The 25,550-nt window shown below is 33.6% G+C and overlaps 1 protein-coding gene across 12 annotated transcripts in view; it reads right to left on the reverse strand.

The window, feature by feature from the left end:
* Window positions 1-25,550, reverse strand: part of TENM3 (teneurin transmembrane protein 3) — an 836,795-nt gene that overhangs the window by 83,683 nt on the left and 727,562 nt on the right. For all 12 annotated transcript variants that reach the window (XM_087724561.1, XM_087724557.1, XM_087724558.1 and 9 more), the window contains 6 exons: window positions 17,026-17,237; window positions 11,127-11,337; window positions 10,650-10,751; window positions 10,281-10,475; window positions 6,825-7,025; window positions 3,525-3,710 (listed from right to left, as the gene is read on the reverse strand). In XM_087724561.1, the coding sequence (XP_087580687.1) occupies window positions 3,525-3,710; window positions 6,825-7,025; window positions 10,281-10,475; window positions 10,650-10,751; window positions 11,127-11,337; window positions 17,026-17,237 (1,107 nt within the window). The remainder of the gene's footprint in view (window positions 1-3,524; window positions 3,711-6,824; window positions 7,026-10,280; window positions 10,476-10,649; window positions 10,752-11,126; window positions 11,338-17,025; window positions 17,238-25,550) is intronic.

Below are 25,550 nucleotides of genomic sequence, written 5' to 3' on the forward strand. Positions count from 1 at the left end.
ACCTATGTTTTAAATTGAAAATATCACTAAAACACTGACATTCCTCCTGCTTAAATTTGTTTATAGTTAAGCCTCAAGCATTTATCTTGCTTGTTTTTAACTTTTTAAATGGAACTATTTCATAGTTGAAGATATAAATTAATAAACAACAAAAACGCTAGCAAGATTGTTATGATGTTATCCTGCTAAACAATTTATTTTAATACAAAAATTGCCTTATGAATACCATTAATGCTTCTGATATACATCTGATGTAGCCAAATTTAAATAATTTCAGATGTTAAGTTTATATTATATCTATTTCCAAATCTCAAACAGAATTGAAAAAATGTGATAATAGAAATAGAAATAAAGAAGACTTTATTTCATAATTGTAGATTCTTTAATGTATTCTTAAACGTGAATGAGCTATGAAACTGATGTATAAAATGGGTGCAGTTTGCCCTCATCAAAACTATAGCTAATCGTTTACATGTGTAGACAAAATACAGAAAGAAACCTTTTTTTGGACAATGAGCAGAAGAAATATGGATTTCTTCCTCTATTTAGGCCTCCATTATTTTAGAATCTGAAAAATGTTACATCTCTAAAAGAAGGAAATGCATTGAGCATTTAAATATCACAAACAAAAGAATTGTGCTTCGTGACTAGAAAGTCCTTTTTGTTGTCAAAGCCTCATATTGTTTATTGTAGATATGTCTCTTAACACCTTGCTAAATATAGTACGATTCTTTAAAATGCATGTTGATATTATACTCTGAAACAATGGGTAACAAATTGCTCCATTTTTTCAATTATATCTTATATGTGGGTCAGGCCTAGACTTTTGCATAATAGGTATTTGAAAGTAAGCTTGAAAGGACACAACAGTTCAAAGAAAGGATTCATGAATACAATTGCAGTAGTAATAATGCCCTTGTATTGTCACCATCATCAGTGCCTTATGATATGTTGCTTTCTCAACCGATGCACCAAACTTAGCACGTACAAATATGATGCCACTGTTTCTCTTTTCTACAATTTGGTTCATCCTGCTTCATCTCCCACACAAATAGCTATCCTTTTGGAAAAATAAACAGCACTGTTTCATTGAACAATGGGTAAGCATATTCCCAATGCTGGAAAAAAGCTCGGATGCTCCATGATCATATTAATTTGTGTGAAAGCTTTAACCATGCACAATGCAACAATACATATTGTGCTACTAGACTGCAAATTGCGGTACAAAGTGAGAACTTCTATTTCTTTTTAATGTTTAATGTTTAATTTCCTTTCTGCCTCATTTTCAATTAGATGCTCTGTTTGTATGCAGGATGCCACATATTACCAAGCCCCCCAAATCCCATGTCTCCAATTTAAAGAAAGGTAGTCCTTTGAGGTGTTCTCCACTAATAGTGCTTTAAACATCAAGTTGTTTATTGAGCTACACTGATTTTCATGTATATGCAGGCAATTCAAATGGTAATCTGGCCATAGGGAAATCCTAATTCCTTTAAACTACAAAAGAGCAGCTATTTGTTTTCATTCCAGTTCTTTATTGCATTGGAAAGCAAGATCATTACTGATCACAAAGACATGCTTTGTTCAGGAAAAAAAATGCAGACATGCCAGTCAGCATGCATCTATTCTACGCTAAGCTTCCTGGAATGTTTGGTAGCCATTCGGTTAAAAAAATTGAAAATGAAATGCTAACAGCTGGGAATTAGCTGTTAAACATTATTAAAGTAAACTGATGCATTTGAAGTCTGGACAGAATTATAATCTCATACTTTGCCAGCCACCATTACTGTAGAACCTATAGTCAGTACACCCAAGTTCCACTGATGCGTGCATTATATTTGGTGCATTCTACTAATTGGTTTATGAAGTGTCTCCAATTGCAGAAATATATCATCTGTTTTTATTTAGGGTTAGGGTGAGAATTACCAATTTTACCAGGTTTTATCAGAAATAAAATACAATATGACAATTCCCAGGTTACTTTATGCAGATTTACTGAACATTTTAAAAGTCAGATACTATTTTTTGTCTTACTAATGTTTTATTCTGTGCAGTTTAATCTTTCTCTGTGTGTACTATCATACTTATCCAAATGGTTCTTCTTAGCGGATATATTTTGTATCCAATTGATTCTGTGTTTACTTTTCTATCAATTCTTTATTTTATGTGATTGCTATCAATATATACACAGAAGCACAGGTGCACTGATGATATTAAATCGTAAAACATGTATTAAAAAAAATAAAATTGGATCTGAAATATCCAAAACATGATAATATATTTTGTGTGAATAGCATTTTGCAGAATTTATAACCCACAATTAACTAGCTGATTTTGATATAATTTTGAGAATTATAGACTTATAGAAATGGAAATGTACCAGTCATCTATGATTGCCATACTAGGTAAATTGTGCAAATAACAGAAGCCCAAGCCAAGCTACTGTGCTATCTACAAGATTATCACAATTATTTTATTATCCAAAACTTTTGTTGTGTTTCAAAAGCAGCAGTGCAATAATTACAAGCACATGGAATAAATAGATGGAAATCATAAAGCTACTTCTATAGTGTATTCTGTCAAAGGCATTGGAAAAAATTGTACAAGAGCAGGTAATCCATTAAACAACTATAAACCAGCAGCGTGCTACTAAGGTCAGTGAGGACAACAGAAAAAAAGTCTGATTGGTAACTGATAATTTATAATCTATGTCACATAGATTTATAAGAGAAAGACATATGGAGAAAGTGTGAAGAATCGCTGTGGTATTTTTTTCACTGATGTTTTATATGATGGTTAACGACTGAGGTCAGAGATGAAAGTTTTATTTAGGCAACGACTAGCTTTTAGAAAGTAATATTAAATGAATTCTAGGGAAGAGTACTTTTTATTTTGTGTTATTAATCAAAGGCAACTTGCTTTTATATCAGGATGCAAAATACATGATATCTACTCTAAAAAAAGCTATAAATGAAAGTGGTGAAAGGCAGCACATTTTCAATTTTTCAATACTGAAATAGAAATCTATGTGGAAATCCTACATAATTCATTATGCTAGCTGAAAAAAATGTAACAAAAACAATGTCAGACTGCTAGGCTATTTTGCAGCCAAGTTTCATGTTTCCTTATATATAGTATTTTTTCCCCCCTTTTCTAACATTAACATTAGGTATTCGATTATTGCCTAAAATTAGAAAAAGAAAATGAACATAAACTTGTTTAACTAGAGATTTAAGAATCCAAGCAGTAAAAGCAATTGTTCTCTAATATTATCTTTTGAATCTAAACAGAAAATGTAGTAAATGTAAAATGAAATTCTTGCCCTTCCTATCTGGGACAAGCTATTTCCAAAGGCTATTTACATTATATACTTGCTTTCTTTTTTCTTTAAAAAAAAACATTTTTATTTACAAAGAAGTAAGGGAAAATATTATGTTGAAGAAATAAGCTTCAATAAACAATATTCAATGTCAGAGAGACTCATACTTTTTAAGTTCAGTACTGAGAATTCTCTGCTAACATACCAATTGTGCAGTGCTCGCCATTCCAGCCTTGGCTGCATTCACATTTCCCATCTTTACAGGTTCCATGTTCAGCACACCGAGGATGGCATGCTCTTTGATTGCAAGATGCTCCAGCCCAACCTTCTTCACATCGACACGTTCCACCCATGCAGACACCGTGAGCACCGCAGTCTACAGAGCAGATTTCTGAGATAGGAATAAAGAATGTAGCAGATGAAAAGAGAAGGAAGAAGGAAAAAGGAAAAAAAAGAGCACAGTAATTAGTTAAGCTCCAAAATCCGGCTATACTTTTTAAACTTTTTGAAAATTAAATCAAGCGATTTATTTCAAGTGATTCAAGTGTTATCTCTTTCCTAACACTTGATTATTTATTCAGCAGATCTAGTAACATCTCTCTCCTGATTTTTTCACTTAGCTTAGAATTCTTTCAATAAGTGACCATTTTTATTGCATATTGCTTAGGAGTACTCTGAAATTATACACTTGTGTAAATTTATGAGTCTTTTTAGATTATTTTCAGTAAATAGTGTTACATGTTCTGAAAAACAGGAGATTGTAATGCAAAGATATGTTTTTAAAACACTTAAAAGTTAAAACACTACAATGTTAATATTTGACTTTAAATACTATACAATGTGAATTCATCAGATTTTAAAATCATACATATCTTTTGCTTAAATTCAGTTAACTCAGGCACTTTTGAGAGTTAAGTAATACTACCAGTGGTAAATTCCACACAGACGTTTTTCTTAAGATGAGGTGGGTTTCTGACCCTCATGTTATTTTTAAAAAGAGCAGTGGTTGCATTTTTTAATATAAATGTATGTTATTTATAATCTCAAAAATGTTAAGTAAGAAGGCTTTGTATAGGCAATATACAAGTAGCAAAATAATGTTTCAGAGATGTATCTTCTTTATGATTAAAAAAAATATAACATCCTGTACTGTATCATTGTGGCAAGAAGTTTTTTTTTCAGGGTGTGTGTGTGATGAATATTTGAAATTGGCACGAAGGGTATATCCATACGGCAACCTTTCTCTTGATTATAATTATAAGTTGTGATTTTTCTTGCCATTTTTGTATGCTAAAGTTCCATTTTAGGCCTTATTACAATTACTGATCAATACAACCATTTTGAACAATGAAGTCTTAGCTGTACAACGTTAATTACCTTTATGCTGAGTATGATAAATGTTTGTTATTTGGAAATTTGCTTTTGAGCACTAACAGTTTTATGTCTTAAGTGACAGAAGAGAAGGCTATGCAGGGATGATTAACTTAAATTTCACTTTTAAAAAGGAAAATGCAACTAACTGCTTCAACAATAAAGGGTACATAATTATATTACTCTGTAAAACATAAAAAAATACTTGTTTTTTTTTTCCTTTTGTTTTCATGAAAAATACAATCTAACATAACCGAAGGACACAGTTAAAGTCTCCTGGAACAATTTCCTGTTTATAAATCAGAACATCAATCCTAAAAAGAAATTATTTGTGATTGATATTGAGGTGTAAAAAACATAAAAGACTGAAAAAGATTCATTCACCTTGACTACTTTATGTATTTCAAAGCACTGTAGAACATCAAATGTACAATTAAGTATGTTGACAGTATACCTGTCAGAATGAATATTGACCTGCAAAGCTTTCCTCCTATCATGTTTTATGTTATGAATTGGATTTTTTTTTTTGTTATAAGATGTTTGGATAGATTAACTTCAGAATACCCTCGTTTTCCAAAGACTTGCCTTTTCTCCTCAGTCTAATCAATTTTTCATTAAAGAGAAGGTGTTTATCAGCTTTTAGCAGATCTGCTTTAAAGCAAGGTGTGCCAGTCTTTGTAATGAGCTTATTAATTAGGGTTAATTTAGAAAAACTGGAATTGGAGAGCTAATTAATGGACAACCACCAAGGAAAAGGGAACAAAACAGCTTATACTTTTCTCCTTTGGGATGTTAACAATTTTTCTAAACTGAAACATCTTCATTTGATTGGATGGAAATAATTTCAAATAACATAATTCTTAATGTTTTTGAAAAATTATTTGCAACATTCAATTCATTTCAAAAATAAACTACTTTTAAATTAATTGAATATTGCAAATAGCTTTTCAAAAACATTAAGAATTATGTTATTTGAAATTTCCTAGTTGATGAAATATGAGCAAATGTATGCTAGTTTACAAGTTAATTTTTAGATTAAGAATGTCTGGGATGAAAACTTTGATTAAATTTGAGGCAAAAATACATTGTAACAAGTAAGTACTGTCATTATTGTCAATTGGGAATGCAACATGAGAAATGGATATGACTAAGATGGATAACCTAAACTACCTTTTATCTTTCTAAAAAAATACAAAATCTTTGATAAATCTAAGTCATGACAAATGGCAAGATCAATACTTACTAAACCATCTGATAATGACTATGGGATATGGAAAAAATTGACTTGGAATGTCATAAGTGTAAAACTTTAAAGAGCATAAACTAACAAGTCACTATCAATGAAAGGAAACTAGATATGTATCTGTGACACTAAGAAAAAAGGGAAAGGATATAATAGATCTGAATGAAGATGAGCTGATCATGTGGAGTGGAACTGATGAACATATACATGGAAAGTTGGATCAAGATCATATGGCTCCTTCTGTGCTTACTATTTTCTTGCAGAACTTCCCGAAACTAAGCATTGACTCAAAACATATATTCATATTTCCCCTCTTCCCATATATTTTCTGAAAGCCTGAACATAGCTCAAGTTGTCTTTGAAATATATAGAATTAGGTTCTGTAGGCTTTTGTTTGCATTTCTGCCAATTTTAACATATGAAACAGAACCTAGCAAATTTTCTTCATATGCAGTTCCTGTACATATTGTTCGTGGCATTGAGAGAAGAGTAGCTTATGTTATAATAGTTTAATATGAAAACATTTAAATGTACAGTTATAACATCAATTCAATTGATGCTATAGCATATATAAGAAGTACTGTAACAGCTAAATATTTTAAACGTTTGGCCATTTATATAATACTATTTTGGCAGCTGTACTCCGAGCAATTTTCAGATTGTAAATCACAAGTTAAAACGAACAACAACTAATGTGAACTGTAAATAGGTTAACTATAGTTGTTGATACAAGAAACCGTTTAGGGAAAATAAAAATTTTCTTGTTAGTCTTGCCAATATTTACATTGATGGTAGGCTTTAATGGAATTTACAAATTAATCAAATCAGCACTACAGAATCTTGGAAGTTTTTAATATTATTAGCACAAAATAATTTCTCCAAAATTCTTACCATTAGAGCAATCAGGGCCAGTCCAATTAGGATCACAATTACAAGTGCCACTTTCTTGTAGATACGTGCCATGGCCAGAGCACTGGTCCGGACACAGTGTCTTCAGTATTTCACAGTTGTTACCACCCCAACCTGGATTACAGTGACATTCTCCATGGATACATACACCATGATTTGAACAGACTGGATCTAAACAATCAGCTGGAAAAAAAAAGTTTGGCATCTGGTAAGTTTTACTATTTTTTGCCAGCTATATTCCTCATATTACACATGAAAAGATTAAAAAAAGGAATCATGAATCTCACTAGGTACTGAAAAATGAAAAAAGGGATCCCAAGCTCATCCTCAGAGATAACATCAGGATAACATAATGTAAAGCTATATGTTCTAATAATTAGGAGGCCTAGAAAAAGACAGATATGTCTCTGTTGTGGAATACGTAACAGGACAGAGTTACATAGGCAAGATGGTCAATAAATAAAATATTTAAATAACTAAAACAGAAAGGTTGGGAACTTAGTATCATATTAAACTTGTCCTCCCTAATTTTCTTTCATGTCCCCATTATGTTTTAATTTCCTGATATCTCCAAAATCTATGCCTAAAGAGTGAAGTACAATTTACATAGTAGTGGATTCTATTTGTCTTCTGTGCTAAAACTCATCTAGAGAGAGAAAGCATCTTCCAGTTGAATAATTCTTTGGTGATGAAAGGCTCAGGAGGAATAAATTTAAGAAAGAAAATGGATGTAAAAAAAGAAAGGCTTGAAAAACCCTCCCTGCATAGAGCGATACAAAGTCAGATTAGTAAAAAACGTATTTATTTTGGAATTAAAAATTGGTCACTACATGTAGTCCTTGTTTAGCGACTACAACTGGGACCTAAAATCAGTGCCAAAGCAAATTGGTCATGACTGTGCTTACTGGTTTGTAACTAAATATACTGCTTTAGATATTTATTTCCTATTGTGTACCTGCTTAGTGTCTGTAATGATGATCATGTGTCTGAGGGACTGCACTGTCAAATCTTTGGATAGTTGCTAAATGACTGGACTATTGTAATATGCTCTACATCTTGAAGAGCATTCAGAAGCTACAGCAGGTACAGAGTGCAGCAGCATGGGTAATTTCGGTGGCCTCAAAAATGCCCCCCGTAACACCACTGCTCTGTGAGTTGCATTGGTTACCAGGTGCACTGCTTCCAGGTGCGGTTCAAGGTGTTGGTGATCACCTTTAAAGTCCTTCATATCAGGGGCCCAGGTTACTTGAGGAACCATCTCACCCTGCTGCCATTGGCCCATACTACTTGTGCCAGCAGAGGAGGCATGCTCCAGGTCCTGTCAGACTGATTATTCTGGCTGGCAGGGTCCAGGAGGAAGGTCTCCTGCCCACTCGAACATCTTGCAACATCTGCCTACCCTCTGCTTTTGCAGCATAGGCATGTGGTGATGTCCGTAAGTATTTATGGGCAACTCTAAATCAACCTTAAGACTACATAGTACTGAGTGGTAGATTTACATTCTGCAACTGCCCAAATGTGAAGCAACGCATATGGCAAGACTCTGAAGCAGACATTAGAGTGAATCACAGTGTGTAACATACTCAGTTCCTTTTTCACTACTTGGGATTAGGCAGCAGAAATATTTTAGGATGCTCTGAGCCCATGCTGGGCAATTTTCTGAGTCCTTTGATGGTGCATCAGAGAAGACAATGTTCACCTCTCATAAAATATCTAATAGACTCTGGGAACAAGGAAAAAGGAGTCTAACAGTTACTAAAAGGATTCCTAAGAGGGGAAAATGTGAGAAAGGACTAATTCATTCTGTCTTAATTATGCTAGGTATAGGTTGAGCTGGAGAACTATTTTGATAGGCTTTCAAGTTCTGTTATAATTCCATATTAGCAATAAATATATTTCTGGAAATTTAAGTGGTTCTTTTTTTTGCTGAATTTGCCTTGAAGAGCTTGATCCCATCAAAGGAGAGAACCTTGTTTCTGCAATATTGATTTTAAATTTAAAGAAAAGGGCACTTTAAAGCTATTATGCTGAAAACTAGACAACATGAGTAATTCTCCAGCCAAAGGAAATATATGAATAAGTGTTATAGACAAGTTAAATACAATATAATACATAAAAATATAAAATACTGTCAGCTCAGTGCTAATGCTGCGTCACTTTGGAAATAAACTAAAAGGTGGGAGCTGCACCTAGTTACATGGTATGAGTCTATGAAAAAGTTCAGAAGATTCTGAACAGGAATCTGCATTGACTCACAATCTATCATACAACCATAAAACCTTAATTACTTTTTAAAATTCCCAAATAACTGTTACACATTTCATTTATATTTTTCTTCAGTTTTCAAACAAGATTAAATTTCAGTTTTGGACACCAGTTTTTACTTTTAGACCCCAGTTATGGCATACTATTTTTAATACCCTCTTATTCATTTATTATTCTTTAAGCATCTTTGAATATTAATAGAACGATGCAGTTATTCAATTTATACTGTTTATAACAAATGTTCCGTTAGATATTTATTTTATCTGCTTTGTAAATTAATAAAGACAAAGTTGTTGCTTTCCTTTTTCACGTATCACAATACTTCTTTGCTGATGTTAGGAAGAATTTGGCTATGTGTAGACAAAAAAGAAGAAGTAAGAAAGAAAGAAATGCAAAAAGACAAGTGAAATTAATCCAACCTAGAAATGTACTTCTCCTATCCAAAAAAGCAGGCAGCTTACAGGTTGACCCACAGCCTATTTAGGAAATAAATGAGTTGCACAGCTCTATCTTTCTTAATTCCCTTTAATGTGCTTTAGATGATGAGATTTAATTTAGCAATTTGACTCAATAAAACGTTACACTTGTAGGGTCAATGGTCTGAAAATTTAATTCCAGAGACTTAATTGTATTACTTTGTGTGTGCTAATCAATAAAATCAATTTGATTGAGAGTGGAAAGTTGTGCTTTCTCTGTCTAAATAAATCCAGCAAAAATGACCATACTTTTTTTTTCCTCCAGTAGAAAGAGTTTTATAATTATTCAGTTGATACAACATAATGTTTATACAACTGTAGTGTTAATACTCTTAAATCAGTCATTTCAGTTTTCAATTAATAAAGATTAAAAGTATATATTTTCAAAAATCTGTATTTAGTTTTTAGAATTTAATTTTTTCTACTTTCAGTGCTCTTAAAACAGATTAACTTGCACTTATAGATCAATAAAGGAATTAAAGTTTACTATTCTAGAATATATATTCTAAGTTCTGTATTTAACCTGCTTGAAAGATTATATGTATAAATGAAACACACAGAAATACTTGTTTCTGTTGAAATTAAAACATCATGGTATCTACTTAATGTTATCTTGTGTTTAGATCAATAATATGCTGTAGTAGAATATAGTGTATAGCATAATAGTTCAATCCTAAGTCAATATTTGCTTATTTACCTTCTTCACAGTTTTCTCCTTTGTATCCAGAGTTGCAGGCACAAGAGCCCATAATACAAATCCCACGACCTCCACATTGAGGGTCAATGCACTGGGTGGTAGGCACATCACACTCAGTACCCTTCCAACCACTATAGCATAAGCAACGTCCTTTGGAGTACTGCCCATTGCCACTACACAATACTGGGCAGGCTGCTGTGAAATAAAACATGACAGAAAACTTAACATAATTCTTTTCAATCAAGCTTTAGAGGCAGAGGTACATCTTGACAAGTTGTACTTCAAAATCTTTTTTCTTGCTTCTTAGTAACTACTTGTTTTTTCTGCTTCTTATTTGAACTTATTTAAGAAAGAATTCAGTTTATATACCTCTTGAACAATCGGGGCCAAGAAAGCCAGCAAAACAATGGCATGATCCTGAAACACATTCTCCGTTTCCATGGCAATTTCGAGGGCATTCAACCACAGACTCTGAAATTACCAAAAGAAGAAAATTCTAACAGGCAGCAATCAGTGCACTGAAATAAAGCAGCAAAAATCCTTCTTTATATAACCTATAAATGTTAGTAAATTAACATACTCTTAGAAATCATATACCTAATGTATATGTGCCTTCAAGAGAATAAATAAAAATATTTAAATAAAAATCTAGGATATAAATAAAATAAAAATTTACAAGCTTTATAGGTCACATTTTTATTACATTTCATATCTTGTTTCTTTAATTAACATGGAATTGCATTTCTTGTTTAATAATTATGTATAGTTAGAAAGATTATACTAGAAAGTTTGAAGTTTAGAGATATTCAAAATATTCTTAAAGAATATTGTGAATACTCTACTTACCTATAACAATTGTATTAAAAGACACTTGCTCTGCATTTTTTCCATCGTTGTAAAAAGCCAGGTGCCAGATCCCAGCATCCAAATACTGAATGAATCCCGCTTCATGAAGGCTAACAGATCTTGTCTGTCTGCCTGCTCTCTCTGTCTCAAGAAGGTTACGCTGCTCCTTTGCAATCAATCGGCTCCCATCCAAAAGTTCTACAAAATCATACTGCAAGGAGGGGGGGGGAAATGAATCACATGCTACATTGCATATCAATGCATTATGGAATTAATTTTCAAAACTATAATTATATTGTTCTCAGTAATAAGTATATATTTTAAAATTAGGTAGAAGTGAGACTTTTGTTGCCTTGAATAGATTTTGCTTTAATTGCTAACAAAATTGCTAATCTGGAAATATTCTTTTAAAAAGCATACATTCATGGCTGAAGAGCATCATATTGATTTGCTAAAAATAAACAACAATCTTAATATTTGGACACAATTAAGAATATAAAAATAGAGAATACATGGATGCTGTGGATTAATAATTTGGACAATCCTTGGTCAAAAACATGATGGCTATATATATTTCTGACTTAAAATCATAAGAAAAAATATATAAATAAGAAAGTTGTTTCGTTTTAAATACTACACTGCTGTCAGAAGCACCTGGTTTTTTAAAGAAACAAATTGGTTATCAAATGTTTATTGCAAAATCAGGTTTTCCAAAACTATTACACAAAATTAAACAAAGTTTCTTTGTTAATTATTATTATATTTCTGCAAATTGTGAAAAAAAGATGTGAAGTCTTTCAAAGCTTAAGACTATGAAATTGCATTGCTTTGTATATTTTTTATACTTGTCTGCAGTGTGAAAAAAAATGTTATAATATAATGCATGCAGAGAAATCAGGGATGAGCAAGAAGAAAACAGTTCCTTGGCACTGTCTGGGTACATTTATACATTTTATATATGTAGTACATTTATACATTATACATATCAAGTAGGCTACGTTCATCTAAATTATATGATTGAAAATAAAAATGAATATTGGAGTATTAAGACTAAAGTTTTATTTAAAAGGACAAATTCAGAGGCATTGTACCTTTATTTTCAGGATAGACTTGCACCCTGCTTATTAACAGTACACTTGCTTATTCTAAAACCAATATCATTATTGTAATTTTATTTCTGGTCTCCATGTGTGATCAAGTTTCAAGGAAAAGGAGGATATGTCACTGAAATTTGGCCCCTGTGATCATAAGAAGAAATTGATTTTAATCTATAAAATTTTAAACGATTTTAGACGTGTATGTTAGAAAAAATGTTTCCCTTCCAAATATTGTATAGTTTAGTCTTGCTTTTAACCAGGTAAGTGAAGGTGGCTAGCCAAATTTATACTTTTTATGGAATGGGTATTTATTTATTTATGTGTAAGATTTGTAAGGCCACTTATTATTTTTTTAATAATTTTTTTATTTTTAAACAAACACAAACACACAAAGCATATAACATAAAAACCTCTTCAACTGCATACAGTGTGTCGATTGGTTACAAGGTCTTTCTGCGTCTTTTCCATAGTCATCACTTGAGCTTTATCAAAAATCACATATTGCCAATCAAATATCTTTGTATACATTATAATTATACTTCATTTGTTTGATTATCACTATTGTTTCTCCATTTTAAACAAGGTATTCTAAATTTGTATCCATTTATATTATAATGATTCATTATATCATCTTCAATATATCCAATAATAAACAATTTTTTATATCCTATTCTGTCATTCTATTATTTTAGCATTGATAACATTCTCTAATAATTTTCAATTCCATGTTTTTCTCCATTATTAGTATCAATCTATTATACATGTATACAAATTGTTATAATTGTTAAACATCCATTAAGCATAGCTATTATTATAACCTTTTTATATGAAACATATTAAATTTAAAGTAAATTTATATTATGGCATTTTATTACATCCTGAAATCATCCAATGATATTACATCTTTATATTCTATTCTATATAGAATTATTTATCTTTTATAAAAAGGTTTTTCAACATCATCTCCATCATCCTCACTTACAGTTTCTATAAAGTTTCATATTATCAATCTAGTATATAAAAATACTTTATTATCATTATTAATCATTTATTTGACTATAGCTCTTATTACTTTGTCTGATACATAGTACTCAAAATTTAACTACATTTAACTAAATTTTATTGTGACATTTCATTTCATCATCCTGTATCCTTCCAGAAATAATGCAGCCCAATATCTCTTGCCATTTGTAGAATCTGTATTCTAAGTGTTTTCTTGATAAGCCTTATGTGGACTTCTCTTAACAACTTGTTATTCATTGCATATCTTATAAAGATTCGAAACCCTCTATCTGTTCCTTTCATCAGCTTGTCTTTTGTTATCGCTGGTGCTTCTGCCAAAATTACTCTCATTGTTTCTGCCAAATTTTCTCCCCTTTCTTCATCTATATTTTGACATCTGAGATAGAGTTACAGTTCATTGATCTTTCCTTTCTGTATTTCACACTTATCATTTCCCCCCACTCTCGATTTGCTGTCAGTGTCATCAATTTTCTTATCACTTTCATATGTCTCTGTGGTTTTTTGAACTCTGTCCTCAAATTTCATCGTTGTTTTATAAGTATTCTCAACTCTTCCCTCCATACTTTTTGAATTTCTAGCATGATTCTTTGCAATGTTAGTCCCTTTTCTTCTTCATATTGGGCCATTTTTCTAGGTTATAAACATTGCCACTGAAACATCCAAGGCTTTTTGCTAAGTTTCACACTAATTCAGTATAATCTTTCAAGTCAAAGCTTTCTCTTTATTCCAAAAGAGCACCTCTATAAACAAGACATTTTCCACTGAGCCTTTCAGCAAACAAAGCCAATAGCTTTGTATTATCAGATATTGCCAAGCCTCTAGCCTCTAGATGGCAGTGTTACATTCTTTCCCTCTGTTTTTGCCTCTCTTTCTCAGCTCCGAACTCCGGAAGAGAAGAAAAAAAAATGTTTAAAGACTCCAGCCGAGCCTTGCGAGGAAAGAAACTTTTAATCCACAAATGCAAAAAATGGAAAAAGTATAGAGGAAGAAGGGAAAAAAAGACCAGTCCAGTTTAAAAGTAAGAGGCATTTGTAAAAAGTCCATCCTTAGAAAACAAGCAAAATTAAAGTGAAAAAGATAACATGATAGTTTTAAACCAGTGTTCATTCGCCGCTTACTTCCTTCTGTCTTCAATTTTATTTTAACTTTAAGTCTTTTGGGTTTTCTCTTCTCTAATAATAAGGATTTTTCTCACCATTTCGACACACTGTCTCTCCTGTTCTGCTTCCATTTCAGGGGACTGCCTAACCTTCTGAAGCCATTTTGGCAGCTTCTCTTGTAGCCGGCAAAAAAAGCTTTCTCCTGAATCGATCAGGGACTTTGCGATGTCCCTGAGATCATCAGGACATGCTCTTCTCTATCACCATTCCTTTAGAACGGTTTAGATCCAAAAAGGACCATCCAGCAACAGAGATATTGACAGCAATCCTGGAGCCCCAAAATTGTATGTTGTGTCATCTCAACATCAAGCCCCGCCCCATAAGGCCACTTATTTTGTGGCATACAACTCTGACTGGCTAGCAACAATAATGAAAATATAAACAATAAAAAGAAAAGAAAAGAAAGGAGACTAGAATCTACCTTTAAATAGCATTAAAATATGTTAGTTTCAAATACTGTTAGCATGATAGGTGATTTTACTGGAAGTTTTCCATATGAACATCAGAGTAATGGAAAATAAATTGTCTTTAAAGACGAGTTATGTATAAAGTAACTCTTAGTTACAGGCAGTTTGCTGATAGCTCAATGGGTAACCATGAAGGGAGATTGCTTGCTCTCTCAAATAGCATCTGAGATTTTGCTCCCTATTCAGAACTGGCCACAATCTGCAGCTTATTATGTGCCTGTCATGACTGAAGCAGAAGCCTTAAATGCATCAGGGAACGAATTAGTCATCATTTATCATTTTGCTGATATCAGAGGGAAAAGGATTATAAATCCACTGACCACTAGAACTCATTAGTCAGGGATTGCGATTTTTAAAGCCAAGTACCTTGCTTAAAATAGTTATTCTTTTGAGTAGTTTTTCTTATGATTTTCTGCACAGAAAGATTCTTTCTCAGTCTCCCTTCACATCCCAGTTTGTCAAAAGTAAGATTCCTATTGTTTAGTTTAGATGTTAGTTAATTAGTTAGTTTAGTTCACTATGTCAGTGTCACTGCTGGGTTTCCTCATTGCTTTTTTGCCTGCATAATCTGTCTAGGTCAGATTATGAGCCAAGGTGGCGCAGTGGTTAAATGCAGCACTGCAGGCTACTGCTAGATCAGCAGGTCAGCGGTTCAAATCTCACCGGCTCAGGGTTGACTCAGCCTTCCATCCTTCCGAGGTGGGTAAAATGAGGACCCAGATTGTTGGGGGCAATATGCTGACTCTCTGTAAACCGCTTAGAGAGGCCTGAAAGGCCTATGAAGCGGTATATAAGTCTACTGCTATTGCTATTTTAAGTGAAAAGAAGGCAGCAGACTTTAGAGGAGAAACTTTGTAATCATTGTATCTCAATACTCAATGAATGATTGACTGAGGCAGATCATTTACAGGATTTGTTTATAATCGTTTATTTTATTTCTCTTTATATGTAGCACTAGCCTGATTAATGAGTACTAAAAGAAACAACAATCCTGTTGACCCTTCAGTCACAGAGCTATTTAAAAAAATTCAAAAAGCAGCAGTGAACAGCATACATTGCTAAATTCTATATCAAAATATTTTTCCCTTCTGTTTTTCATCTGCCTTATTTCATCATAACTTTCTTCCAGATCTTGGCAACAACACTGGAAATAACAACATGTATTAAATAATAAACATTCAATGAGCATTGGAACTATCTTTTATTATAATAAAATTTGAAAATCTTTGTTGTAGAGCTGCTATTTGCAGCAAATTATAATTTTTACAAATTCCTTATGTGTTTTAGATTTAGACAAGTGCCTCAAAAGTTTATACATTTTTGTTTCAAAGTACCAAAGTCATCTGTTATTTTGTAGTTTCTTTAGTTAAACATATTGACTGCCTTGTTGCAGGAAAACCAACATTCTAAGAATGTGTCATACCAACTTGAAACTACCATTGACTATTTTTGAATGGCCAGCCACTATCAATTATTTCAGGCTGACTTATTTGTGATGTCTGAGAAAACAGAGCTGTGCAACTAAGATTGTTCTGACACAGACACAAAATGTAAGAGGCAGTCATTCAGCTACATCTGGGAATATTGGTACAAACATACACACACACACACAGGCTGAAAAACATCACTTCTTACAGCAATATAGCAAAAGGAGAATGAAAAGTAAATGCAAACATAAAGGTTTTTGAAGGATGAAATGAATAAACATATGTTATTTATAAAAATGCTTATCTGATTTCAAGTTCCTTTGATTTTTACTAAGAAATAACTGTAATGCTTTTTGTTAAAATATTTATTTAAAAAAACAATTCTAAACTTAATCAAGTTTATCTCAGATTAAAGTATCATTAAAATATGGTAGTTATATCTTATCATATAATTTATGTTAAGATTTCTGAAAAAAAATGTATGTTATTCTTCTATGAACTAGGTAAGTATATATTTGTGTGTGTGAAAGCTCAGATGTTTGGGTGTTCCAAATTATCTTTTTAGAAACATAAGTGTAGGCTGTAAAATTATAATATTATATTATGACCTTGGCACAATATATGTAATAATAAAAAATAAACTATAAAATTTTGAAACCCAAAGTAATATCCATTTCTCAAGATGTCAGGTTCTGAATATTATTTTCATTAAAAACAACTCTTACTTGTGTATGTGAAGGCGGTAAACCTTTTCGGCCATATACTCCAATCAAAGCATCTTTCTGAAGGGAGATATTGAATTTTAGAAACTGTGGTTGATCAATAAAGACTTGTGACCGCCAGAAGATCCCAGGTGGAACATCTTGTGTTGCTCTTCGACCTATATCAAGTTCTCCAGAATCTATAGTGTTATTTTCCTGTGCAAATCCTAATTTACCTGAAAAAAATATATAAAGTATTAGCTTTGATTAATTTTTTCACTAAGTCAAACATTGAGATTAGTTTCAACTAAGCTACTAATCAGATCATTCGGTGAATGTTAAAGATTTGAAGAAATTGCTGAAGAAAAAAAATAACAGATTAAAGAAATGCACTTAAAGTTTTTCAAACTCAAATCCTACAACTTCCATTTTTAACAAAATGTTTGTAGGATGCACTATATTTTAATTTTGTTAACGATTAATCTATTTTTTAATTTTTGTTAACTATTTATCTACTTTATGTCTAATTTTGTTAGACAAAATATTAACTATAATTTTTATAAAGGATTATATTTTTATAAACAAATTTAGACAGAGAAACTAATTCATATATAAACAGGTAAGTAAAACAATTAGTAGAAATGGTAAGCCCTCTTTAACACTGCAAAACCTACAACAGTAAACATTTGTATATTAAGAAAGCTTCACCTTCCATTTAATGTATTTATCTGAACAAAAAACAATTCACACTGTTTATCTACACGTTTTGTAGACTAGCACAATAACAACAAACATATTCCAACAAATAATAACTGTTGTTCTGTAACCACAAAGCAGACCATTCTATGAGAATCATGTAAAATAGCAGTTCTTATGTGTAATAGATAAACAGAATAAAAGTTTATTAAGACAAAGCCTTTCATTTGTAAAATTCTTAATTTCAGTATCATGCTACATATACTAATATTTTTCAGATTGTGCAGATATGCTTATTTTGTTCTATTTGCTATGTAAATACTTCTACCCTCTTGTTTAAACAGTCTCAAGTGCTAGTGAGAACAATAAGCGGTGCCTTCATATACTGTAAAACCAGAATATCAATGTGTTTACAGATGATTCGGTTTAAAAGTTCCCTAATTCAGATAACCATCAGTCTCCTGTATCAAATAAAAACTTACTGCAGTGAAAAAAATACCTTTAGGAAAAAGAAGATAAATAATAATTCTTTTAATTTTCAGTCAAATTTGTTTTATTATTAAACTTGGAAAATTTGGACCACAAATATCCAATTCATGTATCAATATAAATTTAGTATGAGAGATAAACTTTAGTGTTTAAAAAAAGGTAATGGAGTCCCTGCAGATTTTAGCCCACTGGTCATTGCCAACTACAGGGCAACAAACTATTCTCTTAACAGTCAAGAGAAGAAAATGTACACTATTCCAAACAATTAATAATTAATATAATGGTGGGTGCATTGATTAAATACCTATTTCAGCAGTCAGTGTACACAAGCAGTAATATGATTCTTCAGTGCGAAGTGGATTAAGAAAAAAACCACTGAGATGGATTTTGATATAGATTATGGGAATTTGAAGACAGTAGTTCTTGATCTTAAAAATAGTATGCTAGGCAGCAAGAACAAGATAAAAAAGAAAATGCTTCTAATTCGAATTCATCTCTTAAACTTCTCAAAGAATAACATATTCTGTGTGTGTGTGTGTTCAACGTGGCTAAAATGTTCATTCCCAAAAGTTTATGGAACTGTTTACATGCAGAAAAGAATTAGGAAGGTTAAGTAACCTTTCAGAGAGGAATGGTAAGGCCCCTAACCATATAGCAAGCTGTCCTTTGCCAAGCCTCAAACAAGTGGGAAAGATCAAGGAAGCAAGAGCTACACAGATTTCAGATGATTTTAATACTAAGTCTGGAAAATGCATTATTTTGGAAACTTTTCCCTCCCTCATTTAAAGCGAGATCTCTTTGAAATACTGAAATGATTCTTCTCAGGTTTCCTGCCACCTGGATAAATTATTATTTAGAAATATAGGATGATTGAAGCAGGAAGAGAATAGAATGGAAAGCAGAGGATAGAAGAGGAAACTGGATATTGTGTGAGAAGAGAACTGTATTTATACTATATCAGGGACGTGCAGTCAGGGGAGGCAGAGCCTCACCACTGTCATCCTGAAAAGAAAAAAAATGTAAAAGGAAAAAGGCGACAGCTGAGGTCAGGCTGTGCTAGTTGCTGCCAGACTCACCGTGTATGACTCTGCTTAGTGCTTAACTGTTTAAAAAAGCCTCTAAAAAGTGCCCTTTACAGTACGAGGCAGGACAACAACATGCCTCATCTAGTCTGTCTGACTTTAGGCGTTTTATGATCACTCGAGCAGAGTTAAGCAACTCGGTTAAAAGCTGAAAAATTCCTGATGTAGGAACGTCGTTCTCCTGCCTCCTCCTGTAGAGGGCACTATTTTAGAGGCTTTTTTAAACAGTTAAGCAGAGTCATCCACGGTGACTCTGGCAGCAACTAGCGCAGCCTGACCTCAGCTCTTGCCGTTTTCCTTTTACATTTTTTTTCTTTTCATAATGGCAGGCAAGAGCAAAGTTGAAATCCTCTCCGAAACAGCTGGAAAAGGTACGTGTAAGTTGGAGGGAAGGAGAGGAATTCAAACTTCATCCTCCTGGTGCGGGGCTTTGGGCAAAGGCTGGAGGGAAGTGCTTTCCCTCCCCAAGTGTAGTTTGATTGTAATAGCAATAGCAGTTAGACTTATATACTTATATACCGCTTCATAGGGCTTTCAGCCCTCTCTAAGCGGTTTACAGAGTCAGCATATCGTCCCCAACAATCTGGGTCCTCATTTTACCCACCTCGGAAGGATGGAAGGCTGAGTCAACCCTGAGCCGGTGAGATTTGAACAGCCGGACTGCAGCTAACAGTCAGCTGAAGTGGCCTGCAGTACTACACCCTAACCACTGCGCCACCTCGGCAGAGCCATGTTGTCTTTTCAAACCTGTAATCAGTGAAGCTGGGCTGGATCCTTCCGGGGCTGGGGGAAAATGTGTGTGCTCCAGTATGGCTCTTTGACTGGCTTCCTGCCCCCTCCTGTGGTCTCCCTGACTCCCTCCAATCCAACTGTGTGTGTGTGTGTGTGTGTGTGTGTTTGAGAGGGGGGGAGGGAGAGAGAGAGGGAGGAAGGAGGGGAAGGGAGAAGAAAAATAAAAATAAAGAAGGAAGCTTATTTAGCAAAGGAGAAAAACAAATGCTGTTGCTTTAAATCAGAACTGAGCATGCCTGGCTGTGGAATTCTGGGAGTTGAAGTCCACAAATCTAAAAAAATTGCTGCCTCACCAGCCATAAACCTCACCGCACGTAACTGTACTATATATATGATATAACTTTATATCCTCTTGATACAAAATGTAAATCAGTATTGATGGCTATTAGAAATTAACACACATTCCAGAAACGCTGACACCTCTAGGAATTTGTAGCTAACTTGAGATTCTTTCCATTTCTACTGTTAGTAGAATGGTGCAGGCCACTCAGAACAGTCCAATGGGATGTCTGAAATATAACAAATTTGTTTAGGTTTATGTATACCTCTAACAGACTTGTATGGGTTTCTAATAGTTGAACTTGGAGGTTGACTGGAATAATCAGTATGCTGCTATTACTGAAAATGAATGCATGTTATGAATTATTTAGATAGAAACTAGGACTGATTCTAGAACAGAAAGAAGTAAGTGACACACCAAAGCAGATGTTAAGAGAGTCAAGACATTATGGCTTAGAGGAAGAAAAAACTCTAAGAGGAAAAATAATATAAAGCCTTGAGGAAAAGGTAATGAAGAGATGTAAAAAACCTTCATAAACCTCCCAATTTAGATTTATTTCACTGAATTTAGCAAACTGTATTCAGTGCAGACAAAAACTTAAAATTTAACATTACACACAAACACACACACACACACAGTTCCTAAAGATGCTGTCACAGTGATATATATAGCTTTTTGGGAGAAATAATTGAAAATAATAAAGATATCTACATACAGACTAAATTCATTTATTATATTAAATATACAGAAGAATAAATGCTAAAAGCAATTTTTCCCCATGAAGCCTGTAATGATATTACTTGGAACAGATCAAGTTTGGATGGATGGATCGGTCTGTCTGTCTAGCTATCTCTCTCTTTCCCTACAATGCTACAAAGTCAAAGCAAGTGATTGAAATTTAAAGAAATAAAAAAACAATATATTTTTAAGATTGATCAACACATTACAAAACGGGCAACACTTGCCACTGGACAGAGGTCCCCAACTGCAGCCACTAGGCCATACAGTTGGAAGTGAGCTGCCAGCAAGTGAGCAAAGCTTCATCTGTATTTGCAGCTGCTCCCCTGTGCTAGCATCACTGCCTTAGCTCCATTTCAGCTTATCAAGCATTAGATTTTCATAGTAGCATAAATCCTACTGTAAACTAGGAAGGATCTAGGTTGCACGCTCCCCCCCCCCCCTCCAGGTCTGTGGAAAAATTTGTCTTCCACGAAACGATCCCTGGTGTCAAAAGGGTTGGGTAACTGCTGCTACATATAATCATGACCAGTATTTAGAAAGTAACATTAGTTTTAGAGTCAATCAATGGCACATCATACAATGTTTACTGAATACCCAAGCATTCTGAAATATCCAGGATGACGTTTATATTCTAAAAACATTTCTGTCATTTCTGTGCTCCTCTAGGTGTCCATCAAAACCCTTCCTATGAAAACGAGACTATTTCTAGTTTTCTTCTTAGCAAAACTGATAGAAACTACCAAAAAGATTTTTTATATATATTAGCACTAAAGTATAAATACACGATCACTGATCAAAATCAGTGTATGTGTATCACAAGGAATTTCAAATATTCCACCCTTGTCATAAAATATGCTTTATTCCCACATTACTGGCAAATTAAAGAAAAAATGAGAGGGTAAATCTGACAACCAATGCCAACCTTTGTATACCAATTAGCATCCTGAACCAGAAAATGTTTCTGCATGAAATTCGCTAATAATCCATTATTCACTTCTAGGTGCTGCTTTGGTAGAATATTTCATTTTCTTTAAAATGAACCTCGTTTTTCTAGCCATTCCTAACCTCCCATTAGATATGTACCTGTCTTATCTCAGCCTACCTATTAATGAATGCAGTCTTCCCCCTTCTCCCTCCTAAGCCACCACTGATGGCAAAGGTGAGTACTATTCTTACAATAATATCTTATCATTCTGAGTAAATGAATAACTTACTGAAATGGTCTTTCTAGAATGAGACTGGTTCACAAGATCTCAGAAAAATGTCCAAGATAAAATGTCATGATATTTCAACTTCCTATCATTTCTAGTCCCCCAAACAGTGCCTTAGTGGTGCTCTTGCTGGATGAGATTCTTGTGAAACTACTTAATTTCATATGGGTTTACAAAGACTCACTCTTTGTATAGTATCTGGTTCGCTTACTCAAATTTTGATGTTAATCATGCTCTGGGAATTAAATTCTGTGAAGTCTTTGAAGTAGCTTTTAACAGGCTGCTTTTAACAGGAAAGGACAAAATATTGCTTAATTTGGAATGGTTTATTGAGTTTGGGGTTGCATGCATATGAATATATATGTACATGTGCATTTCCAATTCAATCTTAATTTTGAAAAAAAAAACCACAAACACCCTCATTTGAAGTAAATGATTTCCCTCCCTCCTTCCTTCCTTCCTTCCTTCCTTCCTTCCTTCCTTCCTTCCTTCCTTCCTTCCTCCCTCCCTCCCTCCCTCCCTCCCTCCCTTTCATCCATCCTTTTTGTTTTATCTAGAAAAGAAGTCTTATTGCCATCTCTCTCTTTTTGGTGTTAACATTTCAATAAACAGAAGTTATACATTTTTCTGTTGGGTGATTTTGCAGTTTGGCCATGAAAAAACAAACTACATGAAATTTTACGAAGTAAATACAATCATATTCCTGACTGTTGGAAACATTTAGGCAATGTACACTAAAATAAGGAAACAGAAATTTAAAATATTTGTGAATGCATTTCCATTGGTGTTATTAGACTGATGTGATTCCTTTTCTACTTAGTACCCTGTCCTGAATATCTAGACTCTTGAAAATGCTAAATGATTATCTAAATAATTTCACACTTCTTTTGAAACTATGATGGATAGAAAATTGATTATAAGAGCTTCTGCTTTGTTTCAAAGTTACAGAAAGTTCATCTATAAAATATGAACAGGAAAATATATTTATATCAAACGATATAGCAAATGTTCTATTCATTAACCATTTAAATCAAGTTTTCATTTTTAAAAATATTGATTTGTTAGCATAAAGTGAATTAATTTAGAAAGGAGAACATCAGAAAAAGTCATGAAATATAATCCTGTTACATGGCTTCAGTCTGAAAAGCCCCCCACCACAATTAGCAGAGTGTTTGATTTTCATATATCATCTAGAAAAAAATGAACTGAAGGGTTTCCTCAGGAATATGACAGACTGAAGATAGCTTTGAGAAAACACAGTCAACAACTGCAGCTAAGAACAAGGAGAGGACAAGCAGATTGATTCCTTTGACCCTCTCTGGAGGAAGGGAGAGGGTACATACAGATCAGTGATGGAATTCAGCCAGTTCTCACCACTTCAGGAGAACCGGTTGTTAATTTTCTGAGCAATTAGGTGAACTGGTTGTTGGAAGAAATCATTAAGGCAGAGAAACGGTTGTTAAATTATTTGAATCCCACCACTGATACAGATATCTCACAAGAGAGGCTGCAAGGCAGCAGTCTCTAGAGCAGGAGTCTCCAACATGGACAACTTTAAGACTTGTGGACTTCAACTCCCAGAATTCCTCAGCCAGCTTGTTGAAGTACACAAGTTTTAAAGTTGTCAAGGTTGGAGACCCCTGCTCTAGAGAGTGGAAGAATCAGGAGATTAGGGGATTTACTATTCTTGCTCCAGCTGCAGACACATTTCCTTTGCTAACCACTTTAGGAAATTGCCTATTAACTACTTTAAAGAAGTTAGACATCTTCAAAATGAAAAGAATTGGAAACATTGGGTGACTGCTTTCAATCCTTAATATAAGAAAATGAAACAGTACTTTATAAGTTTAAGAATTTAAAATAAACAACAAAAAACAAGGCTGTTTTTGCTATAGAAAACAGTAGAATATTTGATTTCAAATATTAAGACTTTATAAAATTAATTTTAAAGAATGAAAGCATTTTTGGAGAAAAAACTATTCTTAATTTTGAAAACATAACAAAATAGATAAATTGCAATGGCATTCAGAGATATTTTTTTGAAGAATTGTAATGGGGCTTCAACAATGTCAGCTGCCGTTTGTATTCTTATAAACAGTCTGTTTCAGAAGAAGCTGTTATAGAAAAAAGAATTTGCAACAAAACGTATTTGATTTAAGTATGAAGAGCAATATGGACAAGCTTTTATTACTGCTTTAGGGGAAAAAAGGATAAGGCTTTAAAAATTAAGAAAGAAATAAAAATGTCAATTCAAGAGAACAATTGGAATATTTTTTTTTTCTAGCTGGACTTAGAAAGAGATTCGTCACAGTTTTGAAAAATTTAAGGTCAATAATCATTTCAGTGGATTAAGGAACAAGATTATTTTTATGCAAAAGGCAGGAATATAAAGTTGGTATATGATCATGATTTATATGGGACATAATATTTTGAGCAGTTCTTTTTGAACTTACTGACATCTGTACTGAAAAAAATGTCATGTACTGGATTTGCTTATGCTTAAGAGATGAGGTATGGAATTATAAGTTTTATATTTATATGCTTAAGAGCCGAGGTGGCGCAGTGGTTAGGGTGTAGTACTGCAGGCCACTTCAGCTGACTGTTATCTGCAGTTCAGCGGTTCAAATCTCACCGGCTCAAGGTTGACTCCGCCTTCCATCCTTCCGAGGTGGGTGAAATGAGGACCCAGACTGTGGGGGCAATATGCTGACTCTATAAACCGCTTAGAGAGGGCTGAAAGCCCTATGAAGCGGTATATAAGTGTAACTGCTATCGCTATTGCTATATTTGTTAACTAATTTGTTATTTGTTTAGGACTTTGTTGGACAACTGACACCTAGATTGGAAATGGCATTGTGGGATAACTCCCCCAGATGCCTCTCCAGGCATCTGGGGGAAGAGGATGAACCAATCCCAGGAACATCAGGAGGTGAGTTGGTCAATGGTTCCGAGGCAGGGGCTGTGAGTCCAAGTAAAGGTGAGTGGTTGATGTAAGAGAAACTGGACAAACAGCTGGCTGAGAGTGATTTGGATGAAGTATAGCTGCACCAGTATAGCTGCTGGTGCTTTAGGTGGGGATAGCATGCAGCTGCAACCGATTAGAGAGGTGGAAGAGGAACTGCCTTCTGTATCTGATCCGAGAACACGTAAGGTAGAAAAAAGACAGGGAGAGCGAAGGTCAGCCTGATTACTTGTGAGGACGCAGCCTTTCCTTTCCTGATGGGTTGCACCAGAAGCTAGTTATTTAGCAGAGCAGAC

Source organism: Thamnophis sirtalis, unplaced genomic scaffold, assembly GCF_051295495.1.
Source record: "Thamnophis sirtalis isolate CommonGarterSnake01/CBP01778 unplaced genomic scaffold, rThaSir2_p1.2 scaffold_10, whole genome shotgun sequence".
Taxonomy (NCBI): domain Eukaryota; kingdom Metazoa; phylum Chordata; class Lepidosauria; order Squamata; family Natricidae; genus Thamnophis; species Thamnophis sirtalis.